The 16,855-nt window shown below is 58.6% G+C and overlaps 1 protein-coding gene across 4 annotated transcripts; it reads left to right on the plus strand.

Moving 5' to 3' along the window:
* The first annotated feature begins 8 nt into the window (after positions 1 to 8).
* On the plus strand, positions 9 to 16,325 carry Dhx34 (DExH-box helicase 34). Of its 4 annotated transcripts, none has more exons than XM_004867060.4 (17): positions 9 to 100; positions 1,961 to 2,945; positions 4,464 to 4,775; positions 5,999 to 6,253; positions 6,882 to 6,984; positions 7,471 to 7,688; positions 8,995 to 9,169; positions 9,804 to 9,997; positions 10,461 to 10,562; positions 11,542 to 11,784; positions 11,999 to 12,172; positions 12,462 to 12,579; positions 13,455 to 13,561; positions 14,690 to 14,971; positions 15,272 to 15,448; positions 15,556 to 15,712; positions 16,075 to 16,325. In XM_004867060.4, the coding sequence occupies exons 2-17, from the start codon at positions 2,175 to 2,177 to the stop codon at positions 16,206 to 16,208; spliced, it is 3,522 nt and encodes a 1,173-aa protein (XP_004867117.2). In that variant the 5' UTR covers positions 9 to 100; positions 1,961 to 2,174; the 3' UTR covers positions 16,209 to 16,325. The 4 variants fall into 4 exon arrangements, with proteins under 4 accessions (XP_004867117.2, XP_004867118.2, XP_004867115.2 ...); XM_004867061.4 differs by having other exon boundaries at positions 15,556 to 15,691; XM_004867058.3 differs by having other exon boundaries at positions 15,556 to 16,325.
* Positions 16,326 to 16,855: the final 530 nt, after the last annotated feature.

The raw sequence follows: 16,855 nt of genomic DNA on the forward strand, positions 1-16,855 counted from the left end.
GGGTCGGGCCATGGGATCGGCGTGCGCAGGCGCAGGGCTGGCTCGTGCGCACGAGGGGTGCTTGGGACCGGAAGTTGATTCGGCGGCGCCCGTCGGTGAGGTGAGGGGGCGGGGCGCGCGGTTCTGAGGTGGCGGCGGTGGGAGTGGGACGCGGCGCCGGGTCGTAGTAGCCTAGGAGCGGTCCCCGAGAGGGGAGACTGGGAGGAGAAACCGGGAGGGAGGAACCCGAGGTCCGGCGGGAGCCGACGGAGACGCCCACGCGGCCCTGAGAGCGCCTGGGGTCCCGTGACTCCACGTTGGAGGAAACGGAGGCGAGAAAAGCCGCTCCCGAAGCTGAGGGACCGGGAGGCGGGAGATGGAGAGCAGAGGGGAGCGGAGAGCGAGGAAGCCGCGGCGCGCGCTGTGTCCAGCATTCCGGAGGCTGAGGCAGGAGGATCCTAAGCTTGAGTCCAGCCCGGGCAGTTTAGCGATTTGGCAAGACCCGGTGTCACAATAAAGCAGACTGGGGATGTAACTCAGTGAAAAGGCCCTGGGTTCAGTCCTCAGTACCACAAAACCTAGCCAAGTGTGGTTGTGCACACAGTACACCTGTAATCTCAGCATTTGGGAGGCAGGAAGATTGCCATGAGTTTGACCGAGCCAGGACTAAATAGACTCGCAAAACAAAAATCTGAGTAATAAGTTTCCCCCCAGAATATTGCGTATACAAGGTTTTTTGGGGGGGGGTGCTTTTTGAGACAGGGTCTGGCTGTGTACTTCAGGCTGGCCTTAAACTCACTGTGTATCCCAGGCTGGCATCAAATTTGTGGCAATCCTCCTGCCTCACCTCCCAAGTGCTGGGATTACAGGTGTACACCACCATGCCTGGCAGTATGCTTTTTTATTATTTAGGGATCTTTCAAATGAGAATCAAGAACCCAACTTTTAAGCAAAAAGGCATTTTTTTGTGTAGCCAAGAAGTGTGACCATTAAATGATGTTACCAAGCTTCTACCACACCCATCTTCCAGAGCTGGACCACCCTTGTGTGTGTGTGCCCCATTGTGCCCTATGCAGGGTTTCTCTAGGGTGGATTTCTGGGAAAGTCTAGAACTCTCCAGAGTTACTACTACAAGGGGCATCAGGTTTATATCAAACTTGCCTAGTTAAAATAAAGCCTTTCCCTCCTAATAACCAGGTGTGAATGTCAGAGATGAGCCCCGATTGGGTCTGACTGGGTCATGTGTCCACTTCCCAGACCAGTTACTGATTAAGGGGAAAGTAGAGTACTGTGATTGCTTAGGCCTTTGTCCCTGCCCAACTAGTACAGACTCAGAGGCCTACAGGACCATGTGGAAATGAAGGAAAGAAGATGGACACTGTTAAAAAGGAGGGCCTGGGGAATATGCTAGGCAAAACATATGGAGATATAACAATAATAAAGTTTTCCATGTATTTCAAGGGCTTCCAGTGTCCTGAACTTGCAGACCCCGGGCTAAGAACCCTTTGTCTCTCTTCACTGTATCACGCCTCCTGTGTTAGCTGCCTGTTGGGGTTTATATCTAGGTGGCCCCTAGAGCTTCCTGTGCTCATAGGTGGGGCTTTTGAAAAGTGACTGGATCATGGGGGTCTGGGGGGTGCCTTGCTATTAGGAGGATGGGGCTGCTTAGCAACCGTCGCTGGGACCGTGGCCTGCAAGGCTGTGTCTCCCTGGGTCCTCCCTTTGCTGGACTTCCTTCAGGTCTCAGGTGAAGGATCCTCTCCTTGGTGTCCTTTCCTGGTTCCTAAGCCCAGGCACGCACAGTTGGGCTCCTTTAGCACAGCCTTAGCCGCTGTGGTGTATGTCTCTCTCATGTGTGGCTGCAGCTAACTGAGGGCTCAGGTAGTCTTATTACCTCCTTTTCCTGGCCCAGTGCTTGAGAAACAGATGTGTGGTAGTTAGTTCTGAGAATGAATGGATGTCTTCTGTCCTCTCCCCCAAGTGTCTAGGGCCTGAAACCCAGGATGAACTTGTGTCCCTCCTTGAGGTCGCTTCAGGAGTCCTGAATCTCACTAGCTGAGCCAGGCCCTTCCATACCTACAGTGTCCATCACCTGTGTGGTAATCGCTACCAGGAAAGGAGGAAAATCAGCTCTTTGAAGAGAAAGTGGTTCCTTATTTGTAGGGCCGCCCTGTTACTGTTGCATACGGGGATGGATGAAAAAATCGGGCCCAGGTGATCAGAACCAAGGCCCACTTCGTGACAACGTTGTGGGTCACAGCATGGCTCCTCCCAGGACCAGGGAGGGGAGGGGTCACCGAGACCACCGCTGGCCTCCCAGCGAGGAAGAGGCCTGGGAGAGATGGGACTGGGATTGTCCAGAGACACGTGGCCTCTTTGAGGACGCCTTCTTCGGCGATGAGGATTACATCCGCCAGGGCTCTGAGGAGTGCCAGAAGTTCTGGGCCTTCTTTGAACGCCTGCAGCGATTCCAGAATCTCAAGACCTCCAAGAAGGAGGAAAAAGACCCCAGACCTCCCCAACACTGCATCCCGGCCCTGGCCGACCTGCCTCGCACTTACGATCCCCGCTACCGCATCAACCTCTCTGTGCTTGGCCCCGATGCATGGAGCACCCGGAGGCTGGGCAGTCGCCTGCCCCCGGAACGCGTGTCTGAGTTCCGCCAGGCCCTGCTGCACTACCTGGACTTCAGCCAGAAGCAGGCATTTGGGCGGCTGGCCAAGCTGCAGCGGGAGCGGGCTGCCCTTCCCATCGCCCAGTACAGGAACCGAATCCTGCAGATGCTGAAGCAGCACCAGGTGGTGGTGGTGGCCGGGGACACAGGGTGTGGCAAGTCCACCCAGGTACCCCAGTACTTGCTGGCTGGCGGCTTTAGCCATGTTGCCTGCACCCAGCCCCGGCGAATTGCCTGCGTCTCACTGGCCAAGCGCGTTGGCTTCGAGAGCCTCAGTCAGTATGGATCTCAGGTGAGTGGGAGGGACCAGGTGCCAGTCGCTGCAGGGCGATGCTGGGTGCTAAGTTGGTTGTGCATGTGGCAATGTCGTTAAGCCAAGCTGCTGCCCTTTGACCTGGAGACAATCATTCTGGAGCACTAGCTACAGATTGGCTTGTATTGGTTCAGATGACAAAGGTGCTAGTACAGCACTTTACAGTTGCTTAGTACAGTACTTTAACAGCAAAAAGTAAGAAACATAAATGTTCGGCAGTCGTTTTTCTGAACAGGCCTTTAAAAAATTCATTATATTTATTTATTTGGTTTTTTGAGACATAGTCTCACCATGTAGTCCAGGTTGGCCTCGAACTCACAGTGACCCTCCGGCCTCAGCCTCCCAAGTGCTGGGATCACAGGTATGCTCCATCGTGCCCAGCCCACAAAATTCTTTTTTTTTGGTACCGGGGATTGAACTCAGGTCCTTGGACATGTGCAGCAGGCGGTGAAACCACTAAGCTGAATCCCCAGCCCAACCCTTTTTTTTTTTCCCCAGTACCAGGGATCGAACTCAGGACCTTGCACTTGCAAGGCAGGTAACAGCGCCACTGAGCTACGTCCCCAGCCCCCAACCCTTTCTTTTTTTTGGTACTGGGGATCGAACTCTGGTCCTTGCACTTGCACAGCAGGTGGCAAAACCACTGAGCTAAATCCCCAGGCTCCCCAACCCTTTCTTAATGATGACCTCTAGGGTTCCAGTTCTGGTTCTACCACTTACAAATGTTGTGTTGTGGGGTTTTTTGTTGTTTTTTTTTTTTGGTATGAGGATCGAACTCAGGACCTTGCACTTGTGAGGCAGGTGTGCTGCCACTGAGCTAAATGCCCCGCCCTGCCACAGATTATTTTTGAGGCAGGGTCTGGCTATGTAACCCAGGCTGGCCTCGAACTTGTGGCTGTCCTCCTGCCTCGGCCTCTTGGCTGCTGGGATTACAGGCATGTGCCACCATCCCTGGATGAAATTTTGCCTATTTTAAGGTCATAAGGAAGTTCTCCAGTACTTTTGCAAGAACTTTTCCATTTAGAACTACAGTTCATCTAAAATTGATTTGTGAGTGTGTGATGTGAAGGAGGGGTTACGATACCTTTCCTCTGAATATCTTTTTTTAGCCATGTTATCTTGGATGATAATCAGTTTTCCCCTCCCTGAAATCAGGATGATAATTCTTACGGCAGTGGCAGTTGTGAGGATGAAACGAGTGTAAAGCACATAGGGTAGCTTCTGTTGCTCAGTAAACACCAAAAGGAAGACATGGAATTATTACTGTTACGATTAATGCTGTTATACACCAGGTAGCACTGTGTCACATGTAATTCTCGCTGTTTGCCCAGGGCCAGTGGCGTTAAGTGGCAGTGCTGGGATTCAGACCGAAGCCCACTGGGCTCCAGAGTGACAGGTTGGGCTGCCATGGGCTTGGATTTCTATGTCAGGCTGGGTGGGGTCCAGTGGCCTGGCCCAGGGTCCCCTCCTGACCCTGGCACCTTCCTCCCACCCCAGGTCGGCTACCAGATCCGCTTTGAAAGCACGCGCTCGGTGGCCACCAAGATCGTGTTCCTGACGGTGGGGCTGCTCCTGCGGCAGATCCAGCACGAGCCCAGCCTGCCCCAGTACAACGTCCTGATCGTGGATGAGGTCCACGAGCGGCAGCTGCACAGCGACTTCCTCCTGGGCGTCCTGCGGCGCCTGCTGCCCACGAGGCCTGACCTTAAGGTCATCCTCATGTCGGCCACCATCAACATCGAGCTCTTCTCCAGCTACTTCGGCAATGCGCCCGTGGTGCAGGTGCCCGGGCGGCTCTTCCCCATCACGGTCAGTGTCCCCAGCCTGCCGCCTGGTCCCCGCCACCCAGGAGGTCGCCCCTCTGCCACTGCCTCCTGGCTCCTCCTTTTCAGGGCTGCTGTTTGAAAAGCTTTTGACCACGTGCATTAGCGCACAGAATGCTAAGTGCTTATTAGAGTGAAAGCTCTGTAAGAACTGCTAACTGCTGTAACAGAGACCTCCAAACACAAAGGCCCACAAAAGGTAGACATTTCTCTTTTTAAAAAATCTGATGACCAGATGAGACAGTGCATACCTGTAAATCCCAGCACTCAGGAGGCTGAGGCAGGAGGATTGCTGTGAGTTCAAGGCCAATCTGGGCTACATAGTGAGACCCTGTCTCAAAAAAGACAAGAAAACAGGACCGGGGATTTACCTCAGTGTTTCCGCCTTGAAAGTGCAAGGTCCCAAGTTTGATCCTCAGAACCAAAAAAAAAAAAAAAGACAAGAAAACAAAAACAGAACCTGCCATGCCAGGCTGGTAGGCAGCTCTGTTCTGTGGTCTTCCAGGGACACCGGCTCCTCCATTTCTCTCCTACCTCCCCAGGCAGGGTTTCTCAGTGGGCCGTATTGACATTCGGGCTGTCCTGGTGTTTGGATGTTTAGCAGCACCCCTGGGCTGTAATTTTAAATGCCAGCTGCGTTCTCCTCCCCAGTTGTGACAGCCAAGAGTGTCTCCAGACACCGTCACATCTCCTCTGGTAGCAAAACCACCCCACTGAGGACCACTATCCTAGGGAGCTGTCCTTGTCTGCATAGTCACAGCTTGCAGGAAGGGCTTCACTGTCACTTGTGGCTTCCAGTTTGGAATGTCCATGAATCAATCATAGAAGCACCCGTGAAAAAGGAATGAGACACTTCCCAAGGAATGATCTTCAGGGCTTTAATCAGGGTTCTACTACTTAGAAATTCTTTTTTCTGGTTGCAGTGATCCTACTTTAAATTTGAGAGAATGCACATATCATAAGTGTTTAGCTCAATGAATTTTCATAGCTTAAGTACGTCTTTGTAGCTGGCACCCAGATTTTTAGAAATCAGCCATTGCCAGTGCTCCAGAAGCCTTGCTGCTTTGTCCCTTCATCTCCTCCTCCTGCATCCTGCACTTGGAGAGTGCCTTCTGCCACCCTTGTGTCTTCCCCTGCCAGCCAAGGTCCCCACACTGTTGCTCTGTGCTGAGTGATGGCTGTGCCCTGCCCGGGGCTGTCTCGTCTCAGGTCATTTACCAGCCACAGGAGGCCGAGCAGACAGCCTCCAAGACTGAGAAGTTGGACCCGCGGCCCTTCCTGAGGGTGCTGGAGGCCATTGACAGTAAATACCCGCCTGAGGAGCGTGGGGACCTCCTGGTCTTCCTCAGCGGCATGGCAGAGATCAGTGCCGTGCTGGAGGCCGCCCAGACCTATGCCATCCACACGCAGCGCTGGGTGGTGCTCCCACTGCACAGCACGCTCTCCGTGGCCGACCAGGACAAGGTATCCCGAGAAAGGCAGGCCAGGCAGCTAGGGAGGTGGGGGTCAAGGGCAGCTCTGTGTCGGACCAGGGTGATTCACAGGTGCAGAGTTGCAGTGTGGTGCCTTGGCTTTGTCCCAGGAGCACTGGGAGCCATGGGAGGGGGCCACATTTGCCCAGTGTGCTCGAGCAGGCCTCCACCTGCCTGCTGGGTGGGAGATGCATCTGAGGATTTGAGGACAGAGGGTGGAGGGGGAGCTGGTGCAGGGTCAGAGTGGGAAAGGTGAGGCCTGGGCCCAGGAGGCGCTGGGGCTTGGGGAGAGGGAGGCATCAAGAAAGGTTGAAGAGGGGCCAGGGATTTAGCTCAGTGGGTCTGGTGCCTGCCTCGCAAGTGTAAGGTCCTGAGTTTGATCCCTGGTACCAAAAAAAAAAAAAAGGTTGAAGATGTTCCGGGGGCTGCAGGGGAGGCTGGGCTAGGACAGCCCAGGGGAGGTGGATGTCAGCTGTGTGGAGTGGGGCTTGGGAGGGGAAGGCCCAGCAGAGGATGCCAAGGCCACAGGGGAGCAGAGGTGGGAGGGGCCCAAGGGACACTTGAGGGCCACTGGACAAGGCAGCCAGGTCTGTCAGTCCCTGTGCCTCCTCCCTCCCCAGGTGTTCGATGTGGCCCCTCCTGGAGTCCGGAAATGCATCCTCTCCACCAACATCGCAGAGACTTCGGTCACCATCGACGGGATCCGCTTTGTCTTGGACTCCGGTAAGGACTGCCCCTTTGTGAGCAGAGTGAGCACTGGATGTTGGCAGCTCCTTACTGCATTCACGCTAGGGCGGTGGTGACAGCACAACATCCCAGAGGCTCCCATTCCATGATGAAGTGTTTAAGGGTTAGGATTAGGGTTTAAGTGATTAAGGTGCCATGAGTTAAGCCCTGACTCATTCTCAGTTTTAAGATGCATCCCATTTTTACAGATGCTAAAACTTGAGAACAGTTGGTCTTACAGTGAGTAAAACACGCTGTCCTGTTCCATCCTGTCCTTTGATCCTGACCATGCCCCTGCCCGTTGCCCTGCCACATGTGGCGGATCTTGGCCCAGTGTGTCAGGTGACCGAGCTTCCCAGGTAGTAGACTTGAGAAAATGAGTGAAAGGGAGCTTCCTATGAAAACTGCTCGCCTCCTGGCCAGGAAGCAGAAGAGGGAGAAGTGAGGGTGGGGTCCCAGTGTCCCCTCCACCCTGTCCCACAGGGAAGGTGAAGGAGATGAGCTACGACCCACAGGCCAAGCTGCAGCGGCTGCAAGAGTTCTGGATTAGCCAGGCCAGCGCTGAGCAACGCAAGGGCCGGGCAGGCCGCACAGGCCCTGGTGTCTGCTACCGCCTCTACGCCGAGTCTGACTATGACGCCTTCGCCCCCTACCCAGTCCCTGAAATCCGGAGGGTGGCCCTGGATGCACTGGTGCTGCAGGTGAGTCCAGGGCGGGAGGGTCTGCATCCTGACCGCTGGTGCCAGGGAAGAGTGGCGGTGTGCGGATGGGTCAGAACTGCAGTGCAGTGCAGGGCAGGAGCATTATGACGGGCCAGCCACAGAGATGATGTCATCTCTTCTGGAGGTCGAAACCTGGCTGAGGGGAGATTAATCATGGCATGAGCTGTGACTGAGAATGCTTGCAGCTGTAACCAGAAACCCAACAGGAAGTGGCTTTGGCTTTTGTTTGGTTTTGCTCTTGGATGCTGGGTACAACGTAGGACCCACGCAGGATGGGTAAGGGCTCCAGTACCATCTGCAGCCCCAGCCCAGGCTGTGGACGATTGCGATTCTGGCTGTCTACTGTGTGGGTTCTCTGACCCCTTGGGACTTGAGCTGCCAGTGAAAATGACCTGGCTTGTGGGGTGCAGGGAATCTGCTCTTCCTCATAGGGAAAGCCCGAGGCCCCAGATTCGGTTTTGAGAGTGGGTGAGGTACCATGGGTGGGGGCTCTCCAGCCTCACTCTATGAGCAGCTCTTAGGATGATGTTAAAAAGAAATGACCTGGAGCTCACTGGGGCCCAGCACTTTTCTATGTGTTTTATGTATATAAAACTTGTGCTCCACTCAAAACTATAGCTGTCTGTGGTGGGGCACACCTGTAATCCCAGCACTCGTGAGGCTGAGGCAGGAGAATTGCCAAGAGTTCAAGGCCAGCCTGGGCTACCTAGTGAGACCTTATCTCAAAAAACAAATAGCCAAAAAAAAAACCCCCCAAAAAACCAGCAACAACAAACTTGATAAGTAGATAACCTTATCTTACTATATGGGTGATTCTCCCCAAATCACACAGTCAGGAACGGTGGGTGAATGCCAGGTGGCTCTGGCAGCCATGGCCATCACTTCCTCCCCTTCACCTCCAGAAGTGGAAGCAGAAGCAGGGAGCAGCCCTTCTTCATAGGTCTAAACGTTAGGGCTCTGAGAACCTCAGCCTGGAGGCCCTGGCCCCTCTCCTCAGCAGAACTGGGCCCTGTGTCCACCCAGTGTGACCAGTGCTATCCGGAGACGTTTCCCGACGGGCCTGGCTCACGTGCTTATTGCACAGTCACTGCGCCTGGGCCCACGTAGATCTGTCCCCCAGTCCACAGCGAAGGTGGCTGGGGCAGGTATGGGGCACAGAGACCGCCACGGCCCCCTCCCCACCTCCTCTCGGTGGACCTGGCAGAGAAGCTTCCCAGCCTGCCTGCCCCTTGCCCGAAGTGGCTCACGTGTTCCCAATCCCAGGGGCTCTGCTTCTGGCTTGCAGATGAAGAGCATGAGTGTGGGGGACCCACGTACCTTCCCCTTCATCGAGCCGCCGCCCCCTGCCAGCCTGGAGACCGCCATCCTGTACCTCCGGGACCAGGGCGCGCTGGACGCCTCTGAGGCCCTCACGCCTATCGGCTGTCTGCTGGCCCAGCTGCCCGTGGACGTGGTGATCGGTGAGGACGCACCCTGGGTCCTCACACCCCGCCCTGTCCATGTGACCCCTGCGGAAGCCCACGCCTTTGCTGGGGTCCCTCTCGGCCACTCATGTGGCTCCTGCTCCACTCTTGCTTTGTCCTCCCCTCACTGGGGCAGGTCTAAAGAGTGTCGGAACTGGGCATGGTGACATGCACCTGTAGTCTTAGCACTCTAGGAGGCTGAGACAGGAGGATTTCAAGTTTGAACTCAGTCTGGTCAATTTAGTGTCTCAGCAAGACCATGTCTGAAAATTTAAACAAAGGCCTGAAAACATAGCTCAGGGGTGAGGTCCTTGGTTCAATCTGCAGCTCTGAAAACAGAAGAAAAAAAAGTGTTGGGAGGAAAATCAAGTCCAGGAGGGGCCGGGATACCTGGGCGTCTGTCAGCTGTGGATGAAGCAGAGCTGACAGTCATGGCTGGCAGCCAGCAGAGCCCCATGGGCCTGGAGGCAGGGCTGGGGTCCCTTCCTGCTGACAGATGGGGAGACCTGGTTCTTGCCCAGAAGGCCTGGCGTGTGGCTTTGAACCTGCTCACCCGGCTCCCAGGCCTCTGCAGGTGAGGTAGGCTGGGGTGAGAGGGCTGGGCCGGAGGTTGAGGCAGTGCCACCCACAGGGAAGATGCTGATCCTGGGTTCCACGTTCAGCCTGGTGGAGCCAGTGCTCACCATTGCCGCTGCTCTCAGTGTGCAGTCGCCTTTCACGCGCAGTGCCCAGAGCAGCCTGGAGTGCGCGGCAGCACGCCGGCCCCTGGAGAGTGACCAGGGCGACCCCTTCACGCTCTTCAATGTCTTCAATGCCTGGGTGCAGGTGAGGCTGGAGCTGGGGCCCCTCCACCTGTCTGCCTGGCTGGGTGCCATCCCCCCACCTCAGCGACCCCTGCTGCTGTGGCTGTTCCTTGTGCCCCAGGGAGGACCTCGAGCCCTCCTGGTGGGGCTGTCTGGAGAGGCCTGGTCCCCACTGTTCATGCCACTGTCCGAGGGACGGAATACACCCGGGCCCAGGGTTGGGAGGGACCCAGGTCTTTAAAGAGTGATGAGCAGCCCAGCCACCTCCCCAGAGTGCTGGGCACTACCGTCCCTGCCCATCCAGGTGCTCCATTCAGTGCAGAGACAGCCTTGTCCCCACTCAGTGGCAGTGCAGGGCCCCGAGGCCGGCCTCCAGCCTGCCCTCCCTTGTGGAGTCGGTGCTGGTGGGGTGCCCTGGCCATGGTGGCCGCAGTCCCCACAGTGCCCAGTTGGCCAGGCCCTCACTTCCCGCTGCCCTCCCCCAGGTGAAGGCTGAGCACAGCAGGATCTCTCGCAAGTGGTGCCGCCGCCGGGGCGTGGAGGAGCATCGGCTGTATGAGATGGCCAACCTGCGACGCCAGTTCAAGGTGACCTGGGGCCTGCGCTGCCACCCTCAGCACAGCCCAGTGCCCTGGGCGTCAGGGAGGCTGGTGGGGCTTCCCCTCTGAGGGTTGGGAGCCTGAGCAGCACCTGTGTGTTCTCTTCCGGGTGGGGACAGGTTTCTGTCACAGGTGGCTCCTCCCAAACCCACAGGATTAGTTAATACGCCAGGGTGACTCTGTTTTGTAATGGAGAAAACCCTGCTGCCGAGCAGCTGGGGCCGTGGTGTGAACCAATTGCCTGTGATTGCAGCAGAGGCTTAGAGGGGGAAACCTGACCAAACCCCGCCACCTCGCAGTTTCTGGCACATCCGGGTTGGGGACTGCAGATGTCCTGACCACGCTGTCTCTCGATGTCCATAGCTAGAGCAGCGCTTCAATCTGGGGTGGGCCCTAGGCACTTTGAGAATCCAGGGGAAAGTGTGTTCCCTTTCACACACTCCACACACGTGCTAGCACACATGCACACACTAGCACACGCACACATGCACCCAGTGTTCCACGTCCACCGTTGGGTGGGCTCATGGGGAAGTCGCCTGGCAGACTGCATCACTCAAGGGCTGTGACGGGTGAGGTGGGGAGGAAGGGAGGAGGGACACGGGTCTCCTGTGCCTCTGTCACTCCAGGGTCTGTGTGACGGAAGAGTCCCAGCCCACCCCGCCCTGAGATTCTGACTCAGAGCCCTGGGTGGGGCCCAGCAGGGGCTCCCTGGGCTGAGGGGCGGTAGGGACTGTGACCAGAGCCTGAGACAACTGTAGGAAGAGGACACTGGGGAGCAGCCGCCCTGCCCTCTCCTGTGTCCCTCGGGTGCTCCCAGGCCGGCGCCAACCCCAGCACTCTTCCTGGGACTGCTTCGTGCCTGGTGTGCGGGGCAGTCCTTGGACTGTCCCCTCTGCCCCAAGCCCTGCAAGGTGGCCCTGGGAGGGGACCCGCTCACCCCACCCTGCCGGTCCCCTCTTGTCCTCAGGAGCTGCTGGAGGACCACGGGCTGCAGGCTGGGGCCCAGGTGGTCAGGCCGCGGGACAGCTACAGTCGGCTGCAGCAGCGCCGGGAGCGCCGGGCCCTGCACCAGCTGAAGCGGCAGCATGAGGAGGGCAAGGGCCGCCGGCGCAAGGTGCTGCGGCTGCAGGAGGAGGCTGACGACGGCTCCAGTGACGAGGACCGTGCTGGCCCTGCTGCCCAGGGTGCCAGTGACAGCGTGGACATCCAGGTGGGCTTGGAGGACTGGTGGAGTCTGCCGGAGAAGGGCCACAGTCCTGACTCCGAGGGTCAGACACGGCCTGTCCCGGGCTCCGAGAGTCCCTGGCATTGCCTCCAGGAGCGGGGCGGGGTTCTAGGGGCCAGCACTGGGCCAGCAGTCTGCAGGTGGCTGGGCCCATCTGCCCTGCAGCTCCCCAGGAACCCCCTCTGCCGTGTCCCCCCAGGACGTGAAGTTTAAGCTCCGGCACAACCTGGAGCAGCTGCAGGCAGCCGCCAGCTCAGCCCAGGAGCTGAGCCGGGAGCAGCTGGCCCTGCTCAAGCTGGTGCTGGCCCGAGGCCTTTACCCACAGCTGGCCGTGCCCGACCCGCTCAACAGTGGCCGCAAGGACTCGGACCAGGTGCGCCTCCCTGGTCCTCTTGGGGCTCGTCCTTCAGCTCTGTGCCAGGAGAGTGACGGAGACCATGCCGGCCCTGCCCTTGTGGGGCTTCTGGGCTGTGGGGAGGAGGACCTGTCCCCAGACAGCCCGAGTGGACAGGGTTTCCCAGGGAGCTCCAAGGGCCCAGGCAACCAGGCCTAGGGGGGTGGAAGGTGGGAGTCACGGCTTCCTGGAGGAGGGTGCCGGGACAGGGAGGAGGAGATGCGGCTCTGGGTGCCCCTGACCCCAGTGCCCGCCTTGGGCTCTGCAGATTTTCCACACCCAGGCAAAGCAGGGCGCAGTGCTGCACCCTACCTGCGTCTTCACTGGCAGCCCCGAGGTGCTGCACACGTGGGAGCCGGAGGCCACGGGCGGCGGAGGGAGCCGAGGTGCAGTAGCCCAGCCAGGACACAGGGCTGAGGGACAGCGACACAGCAGCCCGGGGCCCCCACCCACATCCCCACACCCCCACTCCCTGAGGTGGCCCGGTCGTGGCAGCAGCGCCCTGTGGCCCGAGCAGCTCCCCCCGGGCACTGTCTTCCACCTCACATGGGAGCGGCCGTGCGTTGGACTAACCTGAGAAGAGAAGGCACTGATGACGCTGTCGAGGGAGCTGGAAGCATTTCTCTGAAACCTCTGACCACCGTGAAGCCCTCTCCATTTACCTCTTCCTGTTTTTCAATCTTGAAAATCTCCAGATGTCATTGAGGCAGCATGCTATAAGCCCTGTGCCCGCACTCCTTCCAGGATGGCCAATGTTTTACTGTCTTTCTTCTGTCGCTTTATTCTTTTTCCTTCCTTCTAGAGTCTTATTTCTGTTTTTTTTTTTCTTTTCTCTCATTCCTTTTTTTTTTCTGGAACTTTTGGTGGGGGGGTGTGTGTTGGGACAAGGTCTCACTATGTAGTCCAGGCTGCCTCAGACTCACAGCAATCCTCCTGCCTCAGCCTCCCGAGGGAGTGCTGCAATTACAGAATGCACCACCAGGCCCAGCTGGAGCATTTAAAGCAGATCCCAGACATCCTGTCATCTAAGAATAGCAGTGCCAGGGCTGTTATTTGGATTGCCATAGTGCTGCAGTCCTGTGAAGTGACAGTGGCCCCATTGGACCCCAGCAGTCCCGTTTGTACCTTCACGGCAAAGGGCCTGGGTGGCACCGTCTCCCCTGTGGCATTGTTTATCCGATGATGTAGCCAAGTGGCAGGGGCACTGGAGTGCACAGGTGCATGTGGCAGAGCTGGGCCTGAGCTGTCCTCAACCTTGCAGGTGACAAGGACAAGATGAGCAGCAAGCACCAGCTCCTCACCTTCGTCTCCCTGCTGGAGACCAACAAGCTGTACCTGGTAAACTGTGTCCGCATCCCAGCCCTCCAGGTGGGTCTCTGAGGACTCCATGTGGGCTGCAGGCCGCAAGGATGACTGGGCAGAGACGGGCGAAGGGCTGGGGGTGCAGGAGGCGGGGTGTGGGCAAGAAAGCGCAGCACGGGGTCCTGAAGGGACAGCTCCACACTGGTCTCTTCTGGAAGTGCACCAGAGGGACAGCACATGCAAAGGGCCTAGGGCTGCCCTTGGTTGGTGAACCCTGGGAGCTGTGGGGCAGGGCCCGCAAGGGAGGCGGGGAGCAGTGAGAGGTAGAGAGGCAGGTGAAGCCGGAGGAGGGAGCAGGGCCAGGCAGGCCTGGGCACCTTACCGAGGGGGGTGGTGGCTGGGCCAAGGTGGGTGTCCACAGATTCCCACACTGACAGATGTGCACGGAAGAGGGCAGAGTAGTCCACTGACCCTCCTGGACTCCGGACCACGCCCCAGTCCTGCGCCCTCCATAGCATCCCCCAGCCCCTCCCCCAGCTGAGTCCCCCTGCCTCCCTTCCCAGGGGCCAGGGCTCTCCCTGTGTGTGCTTCGTGCCTGGATGTCATCCAGCCCCTGTGTGAACATGCAGCTCCACCTCTCCCTGCACCCCTCCCGCCCCACTGTGCCTGTCCCTCATATGGCTGCTTTTCAGGATCTGCTCTACATTTTTGTTGTTGTTTATGGTACTGGGGATTGCACTCAGGGCCTTTGGACTGAGCTACATCACCAGCCATATTTATGTTTTATTTTGAGACAGGGTCTTGCTAAGTTGGGTGGGCTTGAACTTGTGATCCTCCTGCCTCAGCCTCCCAGAGTGCTGGGATACAAGTGTGGACCACCACACTTGCTGTTTTTTATTCTTTTTTTACTTCTGGGGATCGAACTCAGAACCTTGCGCTTGCAAGGCAGGCAGCAGAACCGCTAAGCTAAATCCGAGGCCCTGTCTTTCATTCTTGAGTCTTGTCTTTCTCTCTGAGTCCAGTGGGGCTGGGACATGGTCTAGTTCTCCGCCAGGCAGAGTAGGCGTGGAGATGTGTGTGTGTAGGACTCAATGGCTCACATGGGGTGGACAGGCGGGAACCTCGGACTGATGGCCGGGCAGGGCCTCTGCATCCGACCTCAGCTCAGCCTGTCCCCTGCCCCGTCCCCTCCAGTCCCTGCTGCTGTTCAGCCGGTCCCTGGACACCAATGGTGACTGCTCCCGCCTGGTGGCCGACGGCTGGCTGGAGCTGCAGCTGGTGGACAGCGAGGGCGCTGTCCGGCTTCTGGCAGCTGCCCTACGCCTCCGTGCCCGCTGGGAGAGCGCTCTGGACCAGCAGCTGTCACACCAGGCCTGGCAGCGGCAGCGGCTTGAGGAAGAGGATGAGGCTGCACTCATCAGCCACACAGAGGTGGCCGCCCTGAGCAGGGAGCTACTGCAGTTCGTGGCCACCAAGGTAGCAGGTGGCACCCTGGTGTTCTGGACGTGGGTACAGAGAGGCTGAGTGCCTGAGCTGGGGCCACACAGCTGGTTAGGGAGGAGCCTGGCCCCGGAGCCCCAGGAGAAGCCACTGCCCTGTGCCATGCCTGTGCACTGATTCTCGGCCAGATGCTTACTAAGCACCTTCTGCATGCGCGGGCGCAGGGCCCCAGCTTGGAGAGGAGGCCGCCGTGTGCATGCATAGGGACGGCTGCAGGCTCGGCTGGGTCCGGGTGCCTGGTGTCAGCTCCGAGTCTCTCTCTGGTCTCTCCCTTAGGTTCCCTACAGCCTCCGGCGGCTCACAGGGCTGGAAGCCCAGAACCTCTACGTGGGACCCCAGACCATCCTGGCCACCCCCAGTCTCCCTGGCCTCTTCGGCAGCTCTACTCTGTCCCCACACCCCACCAAGGGTGGCTACAGCGTCACCAGCTTCCTCACCTATAACTGCCTCTCAGTGAGCGTGGACCTCCTGGCCCCTCAGCCCCTGCCCTGAGATGGGGTATTGGGACCCCCCACTCAGACCCGGAAGCCGTGGGGACTGAGCTGTCACGCCCTCCACAGAGTGACACGGACCTGTACAGCGACTGCCTGCGCACCTTCTGGACCTGCCCGCACTGCGGCCTGCACCTGCCGCTCACACCGCTGGAGCGCATGGCGCACGAGAGTGTCTGCACCACGGGCCCCGACGGCGCCCCAGGCAAGGGGGCGGCTCCTCCAGGTCCCCCACCCCACTTCCTGCCTCTCTTGCCTCTGGTCTCCTGGTCCCTACCCGTGTCTGTCTCTTTGGTGTCTCCATGGCCGAGTGCCTTTCTCCTTTCTCTGTCCCTCAGCTGTGTCTGCCTCGGTCACATCCCCTCATTGCCACCAAGGGGTGCTGCAGTGTCTGCCGCTGTGTCCCCTACACCGCAGGGAGACTGGGAGGCCCACGACTGCCGTCTCTGTCTCCCTGGTGGTGGCAGGGTACAGTGCAGCCTGTGCGTGGTTAGCGGGGAAGGCTTCCTGGAGGGCGCGAAGCTGGGCTCCCTGAGGTGTGGAGAGACGGAGCCCGGCAGGCGCCCCTCAGAGCCTCCCCTCCCGCAGGCGCTGAGGAAGCTGCCCCTGAGCACCCCCAGAAGCCATCGGCCCTGCAGAGGCCCTACCACTGCGACACCTGCCAGAAGGACTTCCTGTTCACACCCACCGAGGCTCTGCGCCACCGCAGGCAGCACGTGTGAGCCGCCACCACCACCTGTTCCCTGCGACCCCTGCACCGGCCAGGCTCAGAGCAGTGCTGGTCCCGTCTGAGGGAGGTTGTAGCTCGCTCAGGGAATAAAGCTCACACTGGCACCGCCTCATCTTCCCGCCTGCCCGTCCACCTGGAAGAGCCCCTGCCTGAGGGTGTCCATCCCCAGTGTCTCCTGCCGCCAGGGCTGTTGGGGAGGAGACCGGCCTGGTGCTGGGCCTGAGCCTCTAATCTGCTGTGTCCTCCATGTCCTTAGACACAAGCGCCTAGGCGGGGGGCAGCCACCCAGCCTTGCGGCCATTGTTAATTTTCTTTGGTGATTTGAGATGGGGCTTCGCTTTGTTGCCCAGTCTGGCCTTGCACTCCTGGGCACAAGTGATCCTCCTGCCTCAGCCGCCTCAGTCACAGAGTGCAGGTGCATGTCTGTGCCTAGGGTTTAAGATCAAAGTTGTATGCCAGGCGGGTGGTACAGCCCGAGGCGTGGCTCCCAGCCCCTCGCTGGGACTCACACAGGGGACACAGCCTCACCCCCGCCCTCCCCTCTCCCTCAGGGCGCTCCTGTCAGGCCAGGTGACCTCCCTTGCCCTGCGGTCTTCGTCTCAGCAGTGTCCCTTGGCTGACCCCTCCTCCCAATGCAAG

Source organism: Heterocephalus glaber, unplaced genomic scaffold (assembly GCF_053883595.1).
Source record: "Heterocephalus glaber isolate CG9 unplaced genomic scaffold, H.glaber_assembly_v1.0 deba00001744, whole genome shotgun sequence".
NCBI classification, from domain to species: domain Eukaryota; kingdom Metazoa; phylum Chordata; class Mammalia; order Rodentia; family Bathyergidae; genus Heterocephalus; species Heterocephalus glaber.